The sequence below is a fragment of the Monodelphis domestica genome, chromosome 5 (genome assembly GCF_027887165.1).
Source record: "Monodelphis domestica isolate mMonDom1 chromosome 5, mMonDom1.pri, whole genome shotgun sequence".
Classification (NCBI taxonomy): Eukaryota; Metazoa; Chordata; class Mammalia; order Didelphimorphia; family Didelphidae; genus Monodelphis; species Monodelphis domestica.
In genome coordinates, this window is record NC_077231.1 from 80688053 (window position 1) to 80705073 (window position 17021).

The 17021-nt window shown below is 37.6% G+C and overlaps 1 protein-coding gene across 6 annotated transcripts in view; it reads left to right on the forward strand.

Annotated features, from left to right (window-relative positions):
- CFAP54 (cilia and flagella associated protein 54) overlaps positions 1-17021 on the forward strand; it is a 377407-nt gene that overhangs the window by 140707 nt on the left and 219679 nt on the right. For all 6 annotated transcript variants that reach the window (XM_007503244.3, XM_016425734.2, XM_016425736.2 and 3 more), the window contains 3 exons: positions 15653-15876; positions 15991-16111; positions 16906-17014. In XM_007503244.3, the coding sequence (XP_007503306.2) occupies positions 15653-15876; positions 15991-16111; positions 16906-17014 (454 nt within the window). The remainder of the gene's footprint in view (positions 1-15652; positions 15877-15990; positions 16112-16905; positions 17015-17021) is intronic.

Genomic DNA, 17021 nt, shown 5'->3' on the forward strand with positions numbered 1-17021 from the left:
ATTTACTTATGGTTTCCTTCTTTATGTTTAAGTCACTCACCCATTTTGAATTTATCTTGGTGTAGGGTGTGAGGTGTTGATCTATTCCTAGTCTCTCCCACACTGTCTTCCAATTTTCCCAGCAGTTTTTATCGAATAGTGGATTTTTGTCCCAAAAGCTGGGATCTTTGGGTTTATCGTATACTGTCTTGCTGAGGTCGCTTTCCCCCAGTCTATTCCACTGATCTTCCTTTCTGTTTCTTAGCCAGTACCAAATTGTTTTGATGACTGCTGCTTTGTAATATAGTTTGAGGTCTGGGACTGCAAGGCCCCCATCATATGTGTTTTTTTTTCATTATTTCCCTGGATATCCTTGATCTTTTGTTCTTCCAAATGAACTTTGTTATGGTTTTTTCTAAATCAGTGAAGAAGTATTTTGGTAGTTCAATGGGTATGGCACTAAATAGATAAATAAGTTTGGGTAGGATGGTCATTTTTATTATATTGGCTCGTCCTATCCATGAGCAGTTAATGTTTTTCCAATTGTTCAAGTCTAGTTTTAGTTGTGTGGCGAGTGTTTTGTAGTTGTGTTCATATAGTTCCTGTGTTTGTCTTGGGAGATAGATTCCTAGGTATTTTATTTTGTCTAAGGTGATTTTGAATGGGATTTCTCTTTCTAGTTCTTGCTGCTGAGCTGTGTTGGAGATATATAGAAAAGCTGATGATTTATGTGGGTTTATTTTGTATCCTGCTACTTTGCTAAAGTTGTTGATTATTTCAATTAGCTTTTTGGTTGAATCTCTAGGATTCTTTAAGTAGACCATCATGTCATCCGCAAAGAGTGATAACTTGGTCTCCTCCTTGCCTATTCTGATACCTTCAATTTCTTTATCTTCTCTAATTGCTACTGCTAGTGTTTCTAGTACAATGTCAAATAGTAGAGGTGATAATGGGCATCCTTGTTTCACTCCTGATCTTATTGGGAATGCATCTAGTTTATCCCCATTGCAGATGATATTAGCTGTTGGTTTTAGATATATACTGTTTATTATTTTTAGGAATGACCCTTCTATTCCTATGCTTTCTAGTGTTTTTAATAGGAATGGGTGTTGTATTTTATCAAAGGCTTTTTCTGCATCTATTGAGATAATCATGTGGTTCTTGCTAGTTTGCTTGTTGATGTGGTCAATTATGTGGATGGTTTTCCTAATGTTGAACCAGCCCTGCATCCCTGGTATGAATCCTACTTGATCATGGTGAATGATCCTTCTGATCACTTGCTGGAGTCTTTTTGCTAGTATCCTATTTAAAATTTTTGCATCTATATTCATTAGGGAGATTGGTCTATAGTTTTCTTTCTCTGTTTTTGACCTGCCTGGTTTTGGAATCAGTACCATGTTTGTGTCGTAAAAGGAGTTTGGTAGAACTCCCTCTTTGCTTATTATGTCAAATAGTTTGTATAGTATTGGGGTTAACTGTTCTCTGAATGTTTGATAGAATTCACAGGTGAATCCATCAGGCCCTGGGGATTTTTTCTTAGGAAGTTCTTTGATGGCTTGATGGATTTCAATTTCTGATATGGGATTATTTAAGAATTCTATTTCCTCTTCTGTTAGTCTAGGCAGTTTGTATTTTTGTATATATTCATCCATTTCTCCTAAATTGGTGTATTTATTGCCATATAATTGGGCAAAGTAATTTCTAATGATTGCCTTAATTTCCTCCTCATTGGAGGTGCTGTTCCCCTTTTCATCTTTAATGCTGTGAATTTGCTTTTCTTCCTTCCTTTTTTTAATTAGATTGACCAGTACTTTGTCTATTTTGTTTGTTTTTTCAAAGTACCAGCTTCTTGTCTTATTTATTAAATCAATAGTTCTATCACTTTCGATTTTATTAATTTCTCCCTTAATTTTTAGGATTTCTAATTTGGTTTTCTGCTGGGGGTTTTTAATTTGATCGCTTTCGAGTTTTTTCAATTGCATTTCCAATTGATTGATCTCTGCTCTCCCTTGTTTGTTAATATGAGCTTTCAGGGATATGAATTTGCCTCTGATTACCGCTTTGGCTGCATCCCAAAAGGTTTGAAAGGATGTTTCGCCATTGTCATTTTCCTTGATGAAATTATTAATTGTTTCTATGATTTCTTCTTTAGCTAAACGGTTTTGGAGTATCATATTGTTTAATTTCCAATTGGTTTTAGATTTGGTTTTCCATGTACCATTACTAATCATTATTTTTATTGCCTTGTGATCTGAGAAGGCTGCATTCATTATTTCTGCTTTTTTGCATTTGTGTGCTATGTTTCTGTGACCTAATGTATGGTCAATTTTTGTGAATGTGCCATGTGGTGCTGAGAAGAAGGTGTATTCCTTTTTATCCCTATTTATTTTTCTCCATATGTCTATTAATTCTAATTTTTCTAAGATTTCATTCACTTCTTTTACCTCTTTCTTATTTATTTTTTGATTTGATTTATCTAAATTTGATAATGGTTGGTTTAAGTCTCCCACTAGTATGGTTTTATTGTCTATTTCTTCCTTCAATTCTCCTAGTTTCTCCATTAGAAATTTGGGTGCTATATTATTTGGTGCATACATGTTGATTAATGATATTTCCTCATTGTCTAGAGTCCCTTTTAACAAAATATAATTACCTTCCCTATCCCTTTTGATCAGGTCTATTTTTGCATTGGCTTTATCAGATATCATGATTACCACTCCTGCCTTCTTTCTATCAGTTGAGGCCCAGAAGGTCTTACTCCATCCTTTAATTCTGACCTTGTGGGTGTCAACCCGCCTCATGTGTGTTTCTTGAAGACAACATACGGTAGGGTTTTGGATTCTAATCCATTCTGCTATTCGTCTACGTTTTATGGGTGAGTTCATCCCATTCACGTTCAAAGTTATGATTGTCATTTGTGGACTCCCTGGCATTTTGATTGCCTTCCCTAATTCTAACCTTTTCTTCTTTGGCTCTACCTTTTAGTCCAGTGATTTACTTTGAATCAGTCCCCCTTGTCCCCTCCCTTGATGTTTCCCTTTTTAGTCCCTCCCTTTTTGTTCCCTCCCCCTCCCCCCTCTCTTTCCCTCCCTTTTTGTTCTCCCTCTCCCCCTCCCCCCCTTGGTTTTCCCTTCTCCTTACCCTTGTTGGGTAAGATAGAATTCAAGATCCCAATGGATCTGGATGTTTTTCCCTCTCAGAGTTGATTTCCCTGAGATTGAGGTTTAAGTAAACCCCCCCCCCCCTCTCTTCCTCTCCTTCTTATAGGAGTTTTCTTCCCCTCCCCTTCCCCTGTGAATCTTTGTGTGAGAACCATTATTCTATTTGGTCTTTCTTTACCCCCTATTTATACATTACATTTTCCCCACATATTAGTATACATAGGTTGATATAAATGTAGTCCTTATAGAAGAGAGTTTGAGTAAAAGGAGATAACATTTTTCCCCTTTCCTTAATATTTACCTTTTCAGGTATTCCTTGCTCTTTGATTTTCGGTATCAAACTTTCCACAGAGCTCTGGTCTTTTCTTTGCAAAAAGTTGGAAGTCTTCTATTTTGTTGAATGCCCATACTTTCCCTTGGAAGTATATAGTCAGTTTTGCTGGGTAGCTGATTCTTGGTTGGAGACCCAGCTCTCTTGCCTTTCTGAAGATCATGTTCCATGCCTTACGATCATTCAGCGTAGAACTTGCAAGGTCTTGTGTGACCCTGATTGGCATTCCTTTATATCTAAATTGTCTTTTTCTGGCTTCCTGTAGGATTTTTTCTTTTGTTTGATAGCTTTGGAATTTGGCAATTACATTCCTGGGAGTTGTCTTTTGGGGGTTTAGTGTAGAAGGTGTTCTGTGAGCTCTGTCAGTGGATGTATTGCCCCCTTGTTCTAGAATCTCTGGGCAATTTTCTTTGATTATATCTTGTATCACCATGTCCAGTTTGGTGTTTATTTCTGGCTTTTCTGGGAGTCCAATTATTCTTAAATTTTCTCTTCTCCCCCTGTTTTCCAGATCTATCACCTTGTCGGTGAGATATTTTATGTTCTCTTCTAATTTCTTGGTGTTTTGGCTTTGCTTTATTAGTTCTTGCTTTAAAGCCTGGTTTTCTTTTACAGTTTGGTCAAACTGGTTTTGTAGATGCGTGAATTTCTTTTGCATCATTTCCCACTTTTCCTCCCAGAGGGCTTCCATCTTTTTGGTCCTTTCTGATTCAAATTCTTCATGGGTTTGTGGAGAGTTTCTATTTCCTTTGGAAGATTTTGGAGAATTTTCTTGTATATCTTCTTCTATCTGCTCTGTATTTTGTATTTTGGCTCCATAGAATGTGTCCAGAGTCGCCCCTTTCTTCTTATTTTCTTGGTATTTTGGGGCTTCTGTGCTTCTGTGGAGTTTGTCATCTCTGAACGTGGAGGATTGGCTTTTCTTGTCTTTGTCTGGTGATCCGAGGCTTTAGTCCTGGGCAGATGTTGGTTCTATGAGCGTTCCCTGGGTTAAACTGAATATGCCTCACTGGAACTGGAATGGAAGGGTCGGACCACGAGGCCACACTCTCCCCCTGGCTCGATTTCCGGAAGTTGCCTTCAGAATCCCTGGCCATGAGGCTGTTTCGTCGGCCTGCGGGGGTATGGGCTGCCGCTTCCCCAAGCTCCAAGAGCACAGACTTTCACTGAGACTTGGATAGCAGGATCCAGCCCGTGAGGCTGTCTTGCCCGCCCTGAGGGTTGCTGTTGTTTTGACCAGCTCTCTGCAGCGGAGGCCCCAGGCAGTAACTTTCACCCGGACCGACAGGCTCTCTGCAGCGGAGGCCCCAGGCAGTAACTTTCACCCGGACTGGGACTTGGGTAGAAGACCCTGAGGGTTGTTGTTCCTCAGACCCTGCTCTCTGAGCCCGGCACGGCTGCCGCTTCCGGGAGCCTTGGACTCTGCGCTCCTACCCCTGAGGTCCGAGGGATCTCGGGTTCTGGCTTTTAAGGGGAGCCGTACCTTTTGAACCGGGTCCAGGTCCAGGAGGAGGGTTCCCAGGGTCTGTGCTGTTGATCGTTTTGAATTTCGGCGCCTTAGGAGCTTCTAGTTTGAGATCGGTCGGGAAGGGTTTTCCGGAGATCTGAACTTCAGCTTTCTCTAAGCCGCCATCTTAACCGGAAGTCCAAGAAGAAAACTTTTAAAGCATAGTTAAGAGGGATTTGGAATTATTATGTTACATATCATAATATGTGACATATTTTTAAAATTCTAACTAAAACAAGATAGGTGAAATGACAAAAAGAAGATACCTTGAGAGACTCTAAAGCAATTCATCTCTCCTGGCCAGGGTGAGTTATGCCTGAAAGTTTTGAAAGAATTGGCAGAATTTTTTTTATTAAGAGGGAATGAGAGAAGGAGACAAACAATTATGAAGTGCCTCCTATGTGCCAAGAAATGTGCTAAGTATTTTGCAACCATGATATCATTTGATCCTCACACCAGCCCTGTGGGATAGGTGCTATTATTGTCCCCATTTTACAGATGAAGAAACTGAGGCAAACAGGTTAAGTGATTTGCCCTATACAAAGTTGCTCCCAGGCAATTTAAGTGTCTGAGACAGAATTTGTTTCCAAGTTTTCCTCATTGGCAGGACCATCATTCTATCCCCAGAACTATCTATCTACTTTATAGAAGATGGTGTGTTACATGGCTAATGTGAATTCTCCATGACTGCACATGTATAATCTAGATCAGGGAGGTGGGAAGAGGAGGGCAGAAAAGAATTTGGAGCTAAAAACTAAAAAACAATCTGAAAAAATGAATGTTAAAATTTTTTGTTTACCTGTAATTGAGAAAAAAATTAAAATTTAAAGCATATAGTGCATGAGCTACGCCTTGAAGGAAGAGAAGGACTCATGGAATTGGAGGTGAGGAAGAAGTGAATTCTAGGCATGGGGGAGGAACCAAGATGGGAAATGGAGCATTGGGTGTGAGGAGCAGAGAGAAGTCCAGTTTGGTTAGCCTGTGGGTTAATAATGTCGAAAGCCACCGAAATAAAAGAATGCTGTCCAAGGACTCCGAAGCCAACCAGAGAAGGTTATAGTTTATCTTGGCAACCATAGGGAGCCCCTTGGGGGTATTTAACGGCTTTGTCTTCATTTGTATTTAATCTTCATATGCATATATGTAAATGTGTCTGTATATGTGTGATATAGTTATTTTATATATGTGTATACTGTCTCCATTATTCAAATGTTAGTTCCTTGAGAGTAAGAATGATTTCATTCTTTGTGTTTGTTACCTCAGAGACTGTAGGAATTTAATACAATCTTGTTGATTGATTATCTTTGTGTGATTTGACTTTTAGTCAATCAAGGGAATGGAATATATTTAGAGTCATCAAATTTGAGAAATGGAATATTCAGAGGCTATATAGATTCAGTATGCAGAAGAGGAAACTTAGGGGGCCATAATGGCTGTCTTTGAATATTTCAGGGGCTGACTTATGGCAAGAATGAATGAAAAAACATTTATGAAGTACTTAATTTGAGCTAGGTCCTGTGCTAAACCTTGAGGATAGAATTAAAAGTAAAGAAGATATTCTCAGGGGCAGCTGGGTGGCTCTGTGGATTGAGAGTCAGGCCTAGAGATGGGAGGTCCTTGGTTCAAATCTGGCCTCAGACACTTCCCAGCTGTGTGACCCTGGGCAAGTCACTTGACCCCTACTGCCTAGCCCTTACCACTCTTCTCCCTTGGAGCCAATACACAGTACTGACTCCAAGACGGAAGGTAAGGGTTTAAAAAAAAAAAAAAGAAGATATTTTCTACCTTCAGGGCTCATGTTGTCAAGCTAGGGTTATAAAGCAAACAGAAGGGGATGATATATGACAGGGCACAAAAGTGGGGGATAGTCCTAGTTTTGGGGTAGCTAAGGTGAAAGTTCATCAGAGAAGGTTTAACTTCTTGTGCTTAGCCCAGATGGAAGAAACAGGCACAATGGATAGAAGTGGAAGGTAGATGGTAAGGGACAAGGAACAAGTGTTTATTAGGTACCAACTATGTACCAGGAAATATACTAAATGGCTTTACAAACAGCTATAGAGAGAAATTTTAGTCTTGTGTAATTAAGAACTAGCAGATAATTAATACTGTTAGAACCTAGATGGAGCTCCCTTGGGGGAGGTGCTGAGTTCCTCTTAAAAGGTATCTGAATAATAGTTGGATAACCATTTGTCAGAAATGTGTGAGAGATTGCTACTTCAAGGAAGGATGGGCCTCAGTGATGTCTGAGATCCCTTCTGGTTCTGTGACCACATGATTCTATAAGAGAGATAAACGATCCAGTTCCTAATTCATCCTCTTTTTTAAAAAAAAAACCCTTAGAATTGACACTAAGGATTAGTTCTAAGGCAGGAGAGTGGTAAGGGCTAGGCAACTGGGGTTAAGTCACTTGCTCAAATATGAAGAATATAAAACTAGATTTGAAACCAAGACCTCCCATCTCCAGACCTGGTTCTCTATTCTCTGAGCCACCTAGCTATGCCTCCCACATACAGCTTTTAAAAAACCCCAACAGATTAGAGCTGGATATATAACTCTGGGTGTCATCTGGAAAAAGATGTTCTTTTGACTTAGGAGACTGGCAAAATGACAGAGAGAGAAAACACTGGATAGAGCTTGAGCAGACCCCCCCCCCCCAAGGGGAACAAGATGGATCTAAATTACTGCTGGCAATTAAGAAGGTTTAGAGAGATAGGAAGGAGAGAAAACAGGAGAGAGAAGACTATCAAAGAAGCCAAAGAAAGAATGAATGAATACCCAGGAAAATGGAGTAATCAGTGGTTTTAAAAGCTATAGACAAATCAAGAAAGGTGAAGACTGAGAAAATCATTGGCATTTTTTGAGAGAGCAGCTTCTGTCCATGAGTAGAGTCAGGAGGCAAAATAGTTTCAGAAGTCTCCCTGAGATATAGTAGGATTTAATTCATGACTGATCTATGACTTTTTGTGTCAAAGAAAAATGATGGTTAGGGGGCAACTAGGTGGCTCAATAATAGGGAATATGGAAGACTGGTGTTAGAACTGGAATCAGGAGTCCTGGGTTCAAATTTAGCCACATATTTCCTAGGTATATGACCCTGGACAAGTCACTTAACTCCAATTGCCTAGCTCTTACCATAAGCTCTTCTTCTTTGGCACTGATATTTTTTAGTGTTGATTCTAAAACTGAAGATAAGTGTTTTAGAAAAAGAAAAAAGATAGGTAAAGGGAGCAAGGGGAAGGGGATATTGTATATTAATTAGATATATTTGGATAAAGAAATCCAAGAACTAGAGGGAGTGATCATGGTGAAAACCTTTTGGAAAAGGATGGATAAAGTCTGAAATGGAGCTTTCATCATCACCACTTACTGCAGGCCATCTAAAGAGAAAAAGATGGGAGACAAGAAATTCAGAAAAGAGAGAGATCCCAAGTTGGGATACAGAGCATGATGATATATGATCAGGTGATAATGAGAAAAGTCAATTATTTATTCATCTCCTGCAGCTCTCTGCCACAAGCAGAGCAGCAAATACATTCTTGATTTACCTTCACGATCATTGATCATTTCATCCTTACAAAGGTCAAGGAACCAGTCAAGGGAAAATCCCTCCTGGATCTGATTCTCTCCAGTGAAATGGAATGTGGAAGAACAGCATTGGATCTGGAATCAGAGAACCTGGGCTCCAATTCCAGAGTCCTTTGGAAGGCTGGAAATTACCCATTTTGAGCCTCAATTTTCTTACCTTTAAAATGAAGGAGTTTGGGATTAAGACTTTGAAGTCCTTCTAGCCATAAATTTATCAAACTGATGATTTGTGTGGGAAATATTAGTAACCTTGGTAGGAAATGACCACTCAATCTTAGAATTTGGTGAAAGAGGATCACTAGGAATTATTTGGAATAAACTTTGGAGGTTGGTAGAGCAGATTTCAAGGGGTTTCTTGGAAGAAGTAAAATTCCATGGATTAAAATTCTAAAGGAGTAGGATTCTACAGGCATAGCCTAAAAGGAATAGGAAGTTCTGAATAATGAAATTCTTTTTCAAAAATTTCATTTAATTTCCTCCTAGTTACATGTAAAAACAGTTTCCAACATTTTTTAAATAATTTTTTAAAATTGTATTTGGTCAATTTCAAACATTATTCCTTAGTTACAAAAATCATATTCTATTCCTCCCTCCCCTCCCTCACCCTTCCCATTGCTGATGTGCAATTCCACTGGGTATTACATATGTCCTTGATCAGAACCTATTTCCATGCTGTTGATGTTTGCACAAGGATGTTCATTTAGGGTCTACATCCCCAATCATATCCCCCTTGACCCATTTATTCAAGCAGTTATTTTTCTTCGGTGTTTTTACTCCCACAGTTTTTCCTCTGAATTTGGATAGTATTCTTTCTCATAGATCCCTCCAAGTTGTTCAAGGTTGCCGTTAATGGAGAAGTCCATTACATTCAGTTGTACCACAGTGTATCAGTCTCTGTGTACAATGTTCTGATTCTGCTCCTTTCTCTCTGCATCAATTCCTAGAGATTGTTCCAGTTCTCATGGGATTCCTCCACTTTATCATTCCTTTAAGCACAATAGTATTCCATCACAAAGGTATACTACAATTTGTTCAGCCATTCCCCAATTGAAGGGCATTCCCTCATTTTCCAATTTTTTTTTGCCGCCACAAAGAGCACAGCAATGAATATTCTTGTACATGTATTTTTCCTCATTATCTCTTTGGGGAACAAGTACAGCAGTGTTATGTCTGGATCAAAGGGCAGGAAGTCTTTTAGTGCCCTTTGGGTATAGTTCTAAATTGCCCTCCAGAATGATTGGAACAATTCAAAACTCCACCAGCAATGCATTAATGGACCAACTTTGCCACATCCCCTCCAGCATTCATTTCTTTCCTTTGCTGTCATGTTAGCCAATCTGCTAGGTGTGAGGTGGTACCTCAGAGTTGTTTTGATTTGCATATCTCTTATTATAAAATATTTAGAACACTTTCTCATGTTCTTATTAATAGCTATGAATTCTTTAACTGAAAATTGCCTATTCATGTCCCTTGCCCATTTCAATTGGAGAATGGCTTGATTTTTTGTACAATTGATTTAGCTCTTTATAAATTTGAGTAATTAGACCTTTATCAGAGGTTTTTGTTGTGAAGATTGTTTCCCAATTTGTTACTTCCCTTCTAATTTTGGTTACATTGGTTTTGTTTGTACAAAAACTTTTTAATTTGATGTAATAAAAATTATTTATTTTATATTTTGTGACTTTTTCTAATTCTTTCTAAATAATTCTAAATCTTTCTTTTCCCAAAGGCCTGGCATCTATACTATTCTGTGTTCACATAATTTACTTATGGTTTCCTTCTTTATATTCAAGTCATTCACCCATTCTGAGTTTATCTTGGGGTAGGGTGTGAGGTGTTGATCCAAGCCTAATCCCTCCCATACTGTCTTCCAATTTTCCCAGCAGTTTTAAACAAATGGTGGATTTTTGTCCCAAAAGCTGGGATCTTTAGGCTTGTCAGTTTCCAACATTTTAAAAAGAATTTTGAGTCTCAAATTCTTTCCTCCCCCTGCCCTTGGTGAGGAATCTGATAAAGATTTTGTATGTACAATCATGTAAAACATTTTTCCATATTCTTTTGAGGAAGAAAACTTTACCAAAAAAAATTAAGACAGGGTAAAAGGTTTTCTTTGGTGTGGATTCAGACTCCATCAGTTATTTTTCTTGGAACAGATGATATATATTTTTTTAAATCATGAGCCCTTTGGGACTGTTTTAGATCACTTTATTGCTGAAAATAGTTAAGTTATTCACAGTTGCTCATCATATTTCTGTCACTGTGTACAGTGTTCTCCCTGGTTCTGCTTACTTTAATCTGTGTCAGTTTATGTAAGCCTTTCCAGGTTTTTCTGAGCTCCTCCAGCTCATCATTTCTTACCACACAATAAGATTCCATTGTAATTAGTACTATAACTTAGTCATTATTTAGTTAATGGGTATCTTCTCACATTCCAATTCTTTGCCCCTACAAAAAGAGGTACTTTAAGTATTTTTGTACATATAAACCCTCCTCGCCCCAGCCCCTTATTATCTCTTTGGGATACAAACCTAATAACGGTATTGCTAGAACAAAGAATATGTATTATTTTATAGCCCTTTGGCCATAGGTCCAAATTGCTCTCCGGAATGGTTGAATCAGTTTACAGCTTTCCCAAACATCTCAATTTTCTCACATCCTCCAAGTTTTGTCATATTCTTATTCTGTCAATATAGATATTCTTTTTTTTTTAAACATTATTTTATTTGGTCATTTTCACACTTTATTCATTGGAAACAAAGATAACTTTATTTCCCACCCCTCTCCCACCACCCCTCCCATAGCTGACACACGATTCCACTGGATATCACATGTGTCCTTGATTCAAACCCATTTTCATGTTGTTGGTATTTGCATTAGGATGTTCATTTAGAGTCTCTCCTCAGTCATGTCCCCTCAACCCCTGTAGTCAAGCAGTTGCTTTTCTTCGGTGTTTTTACTCCCTCAATTTGTCCTCTGCTTGTGGCTAGTGTTTTTTCTTCTAGGACCCTGCAGAATGTTTAGGGATGTTGTATTGACACTAATGGAGAAGTCCATTATGTTCAGTTGTACCACAGTGTATTGGTCTCTGTGTACAATGTTTTCCTGGTTCTGCTCCTTTCGCTCTGCATCACTTCCTGGAGGTTGTTCCAGTCTCCATAGAATTCCTCCACTTTATTATTCCTTTTAGCACAATAGTATTCCATCACCAACATATACCACAATTTGTTCAGCCATTCCCCAATTGAAGAGCATCCCCTCATTTTCCAATTTTTGGCCACCACAAAGAGTGAAGCTATGAATATTCATGTACAAGTCTTTTTCCTTATTATCTCTTTGGGGTACAAACCCAGCAGTGCTATGACTGGATCAAAGGGCAGACAGACAGTCTTTTAGCGCCCTTTGGGCATGGTTCCAAATTGCCCTCCAGAATGGTTGGATCAATTCACAACTCCACCAGCAATGCATTAATGTCCCAACTTTACCACATCCCCTCCAGCATTCATTACTTTCCATAGCTGTCATGTTAGCCAACCTGCTAGGTGTGAGGTGATACCCCAGAGTTGTTTTGATTTGTATCTCTCTGATTATAAGAGATGTAGAGCACTTTTTCATGTGCTTATTAATAATTTTGATTTCTTTGGCTGAGAACTGCCTGTTCACGTCCCATGCCCATTTATCAATTGGAGAATGGCTTGATTTTTTGTGCATTGATTTAGCTCTTTGTAAATTTGAGTAATTAAACCTTTGTCAGAGGTTTTTATGACGATTGTTTCCCAATTTGTTGCTACCCTTCTGATTTTGGTTACATTGGTTTTGTTTGTACAAAAACTTTTTAATTTGATGTATTCCAAATTATTTATTTTATATTTTGTGACTCTTTCTATGTCTTGCTTGGTTTTAAAGTCTTTCCCTTCCCAAAGGTCTGACATGTATACTATTCTGTGTTCACCTAATTTACTTATAGTTTCCTTCTTTATGTTCAAGTCATTCACCCATTCTGAGTTTATCTTGGTGTAGGGTGTGAGGTGTTTATCCAAATCTAATCTCTCCCACATTGTCTTCCAGTTTTCCCAGCAGTTTTTGTCAAATAGTGGGTTTTTGACCCAGAAGCTGGGGTCTTTGGGTTTGTCATAGACTGTGTTGCTGAGATCACTTACCCCAAGTCTATTCCACTGATCCTCCTTTCTCTCTCTTAGCCAGTACCAAATTGTTTTGATGACCACTGCTTTATAATAGAGTTTGAGATCTGGAACTGCAAGGCCCCCTTCCTTTGTATTTTTTTTTCATTATTTCCCTGCATATCCTTGATCCTTTATTCTTCCAAATGAACTTTGTTATGGTTTTTTTCTAAATCAGTAAAAAACAAATAAATAGATAGATAAGTTTGGATAGGATGGTCATTTTTATTATATTGGCTCGTCCTACCCATGAGCAGTTAATGTTTTTCCAATTGCTGAGGTCTAGTTTTAGTTGTGTGGAGAGTGTTTTGTAGTTGTGTTCATATAGTTCCTGTGTTTGTCTTGGGAGATAGATTCCTAAGTATTTTATGTTGTCTTGGGTGATTTTGAATGGGATTTCTCTTTCTAATTCTTGCTGCTGAGCTGTGTTGGAAATATATAGAAATGCTGATGATTTATGCGGGTTTATTTTGTATCCTGCAACTTTGCTAAAGTTGTTGATTATTTCGACTAGCTTTTTGGTTGATTCTCTAGGATTCTTTAAGTAGACCATCATAGCATTCTCAAAGAGCGATACTTGGTCTCCTCCTTGCCTATTTTAATGCCTTTGATTTCTTTTTCTTCTCTTATTGCTACCAATATAGATATTCTGCTAGGTGTGGAGTGGTACCTTAGAGATGTTTCCATTTTTATTTCTCTAATTAATCGTGATTTAAAGAATTTTTTTTCATTTGACTATAGAGAGCTTAAATTACTTTATCTGAAAACTGCCTGTTCATATCCTTTGACCAAGAATAAAATTTTTAAGATTTAATCAATTTTAATAAGAACAGAGGGCCACTGCACAAGGAATTTCTCAACCAACTAAAACTCTTTAAATGCTTGGATAGATGATAGAAGCAAAGGTACGTGACTGAGAATAACACAAAAGCATGATCAGAAAGATCTTGGCCAGGTAGAGTCAAATAGTGAGATTCAATATGGACAAATGGAATGGCTTGATTTGGTTGGCAGCCTGAAGATTGGTGGCTTTCATCAAGAAGTGAGGCTATCAGACCAGAAATACTGTGTTCTATACATTGTGGGCTATCTGGCAATGGGGTCATTCATTCCTCTACCAATACAGAATAACCCAACACTGTGGCTTAGAGTCTTAGAGAATGTCCAGGGTCACCAAGAGTTTTAGTGTCTGGGTTCACATAGCTAATAGAAGTCAGAAACAGAACAAACTCATGCCTTTCTGACTTTCAAGAACAATTCTCTAGCTAGCATGTCCCAAACAACAACAAATAATGATAATGCATCGATTTCTCTAGCATCTGTGAATTTTCACAGCATGAAAACTCCCTCTACCAAAAATTGCTAGTAGAAGGTCCAAGTGGAGACCTGCTCAATCCAGATTAAAATATAATTGGGAAATATTTAACTAAAATAAAAATACAATATAGATAACTTTAATTTGTGGTTTCTAAACCAATATGTAGCCCACAAGGGTCTTTTTCTATTTCAATTTAATACCTTAGTGAGCTGTCTAAGACTCATAAAGGCTGTAACATGTCCTTGGTCACATAAAGGGGTCTTATCGTCCTTGTTGTTGTCACTACCTGTTTTTGTTTTTGTTTTTTTAAACACAGTTTCCCCATCATCTGAGTTCTTGGAGTAAGTGTCAACAAACATTTTATTAAACTCCTGCTAAGTACTAGGCACACAAATAAAGGCAAAATCATGGTCTCTATTGAGGGAAATAGTATTGAAACAACTGGGTGTGAACTGGGTATGTGAATACACAGATATATGTATATATATATTCTATATGTTTTGCCCTTATATAAATATTTATAAATAAAGAAATCAGAATATATATAAATATAGGACACATAATTTATTTAATGTAATGTATAAATACATATACATGCCCCTGTACATATGAATGTTTATATAGACATATATCTATACCCACACATGTATATATATTCATACATGCTTACATGTATAAATACATGTGTGTATGTGTACCTCTGTGTGTGTATGTATATGTATAAATTGGAGATAGGCTCAGAGGGAATGTATAAGCATTAGGGGTGCCTGGGAAAGGCTTCTTGATCAAGGTACTATTTCACTACTGTGTATTTATCTTGTATGTTGAGTGAGATAGGTAGAGCAAGGGATAGAGTATGGGACTTGGAGTACAAAATACCCTGGGTTTGAATCCTCAATCTGAAACTTATTAGTCATTTGATCCCAGACAGATAACTTGAATCTCTCCATGTTTCAGCCTTATATAGAAAATGTGAGAATAGTAGCATCTACCTCACTGGGTTATTGTGATGGTCAAATGTGTATACATATATAAAGGACATTGCAAGGGGCAGCTAAGTGGCTCAGTGGATAGAAAGCCAGATCTGGTATTGGGAGGATGGGAATTAAAATCTGACATTTCCTAGTTGTGTGACCCTGGGCAAGTCATTTAACCCCCATTGCCTAGTCCTTACTACTCATCTGCCTTCAAACCAAAACTTAGTATAGATTCTAGGACAGAAGGTAAGGATTTATTATTATTTTTAAAAGAACATTGTAAACTTGAAAGTGCTATATAAATTCTATCTGTTGTTATTATAACTGTTATCTTCCCCATTAGAATGGAAGTTTTTTGAAAACAGGCATCATTGTTTTTCTTTTCCTTTGTTATCACCCCAGTTTAGCACAGTACCCAATTATAAAAGGTCCTCAATAAATAGTGTCCTCAATAAAAAAAAATTCACAAAAAATTGTGAATAGATCCATTGATTTGGATTATTATTCCTTCTTTAACACTTTCAGAGTTAGTGAGTTGAGAGAGCATCAGTTGGAAAAACATGTGTTTTAGTACCAAATCCTGAATCTCAATGCACAACTTGTTGGCAATTTGCAGATTGTGGATGACTGTAAAGATTTTGGTGTTGCAAGTGCTTATGGGAACATCACAGAGGATAATGGTGGCTTCAATCTGACATTTGAAGAACCTTTTGATGATATGAATTTGGTTGACTTGAAATTCATTTCTGACTTCATCTTTAAGACTTTGGAAATCTTGTACAGAGTGGGAAAATGGGAAACACTAGTCTACATTGCCCTTCAGTTCAATGAAGTGACACAGTAAGTAATGCTGAATGGACAATTAACCTGCATAGCCTACACCCAATACAAATGGCCCATGTTAGTTGGGATTCTTAACTATTATGGTTCTAATGTCTACTTTTGTCCTGGCAGTGAGAGATACACTGAGCAAGTGATGCCATTGTTAATCTATTCTCAAAGACAGCTTTTGCAGAGACTCCAGAGAAATAGTGGGGAGCAGACAGATAATATAGAATGGCAGTTTGATGACACGGTGAGTGTGTGTGTGTGTGTGTGTGTGTGTGTGTGTGTGTGCTCATCTTGAAACACAAAATGACTATGTGAATTTGTTCCATTCTTCCCATAACATTTTGGTAGCATTTCAAAACAACTATAAATAGATTATTTTGAGTATCCAGAAAGAAAACTTAATGCTGCAATCACAAAAAAGTTTTCACCTAAGCTTGCTGAATACGTTTCTATCCTTTCCTGTGTACTGGGATCTCTGTTGCAAGTTCTGGGGAATGGTGTACATGAAATTTAAAAAGACTTCCCCTCCATACTTCTGTTTTCAAGTCCTTATGATTCCAGGTTTTGGACATGATCATAGAGAGTAGATGACCCCAAATTAAACACAGAGGAAGTTAATTCTGGAAAACATCATCAAGGAAAATTTAAATTGTGCTAAATTGTCCTAAATGATGAGTGGGGTGGGAGGACCATCCCACATGTTCTATGATTGCAAAGTAACAAAAAAGTAACCTACATCTCTTAAATGTTTCAAATTAGATAATTTAAGATAAATTTAGGAGAGTGAATTATACAATATTGGAAAACTTTGCTCTAATTGCCATATGTAATTTGTGTAATTCTTTCCTCCAGCTGTACTGTAAAAAATGAATATGAAAAATGTTGATGTTAGCTTCAGAGAGATGATTATGATTGAATGCTACCATCCTGGCTACTATACTGAGCATCACATTTTGCTTCTTTATTTTGACAAAAGAAAAATTCAAAGAAGGCTAGAAATAGGTGACAAAATAATAAAAGTTGTTTTTTTTAAAATAGGTAAACCTCCGAGATGTCATTGGGAAACTGCCCAATTCTTCTTTTGTGCAGACTATAAAGGGCAAGTCTAAAAGACTTTTTAATTATGAGCAAGGTGTAGATCTTTCGGGTAAGAA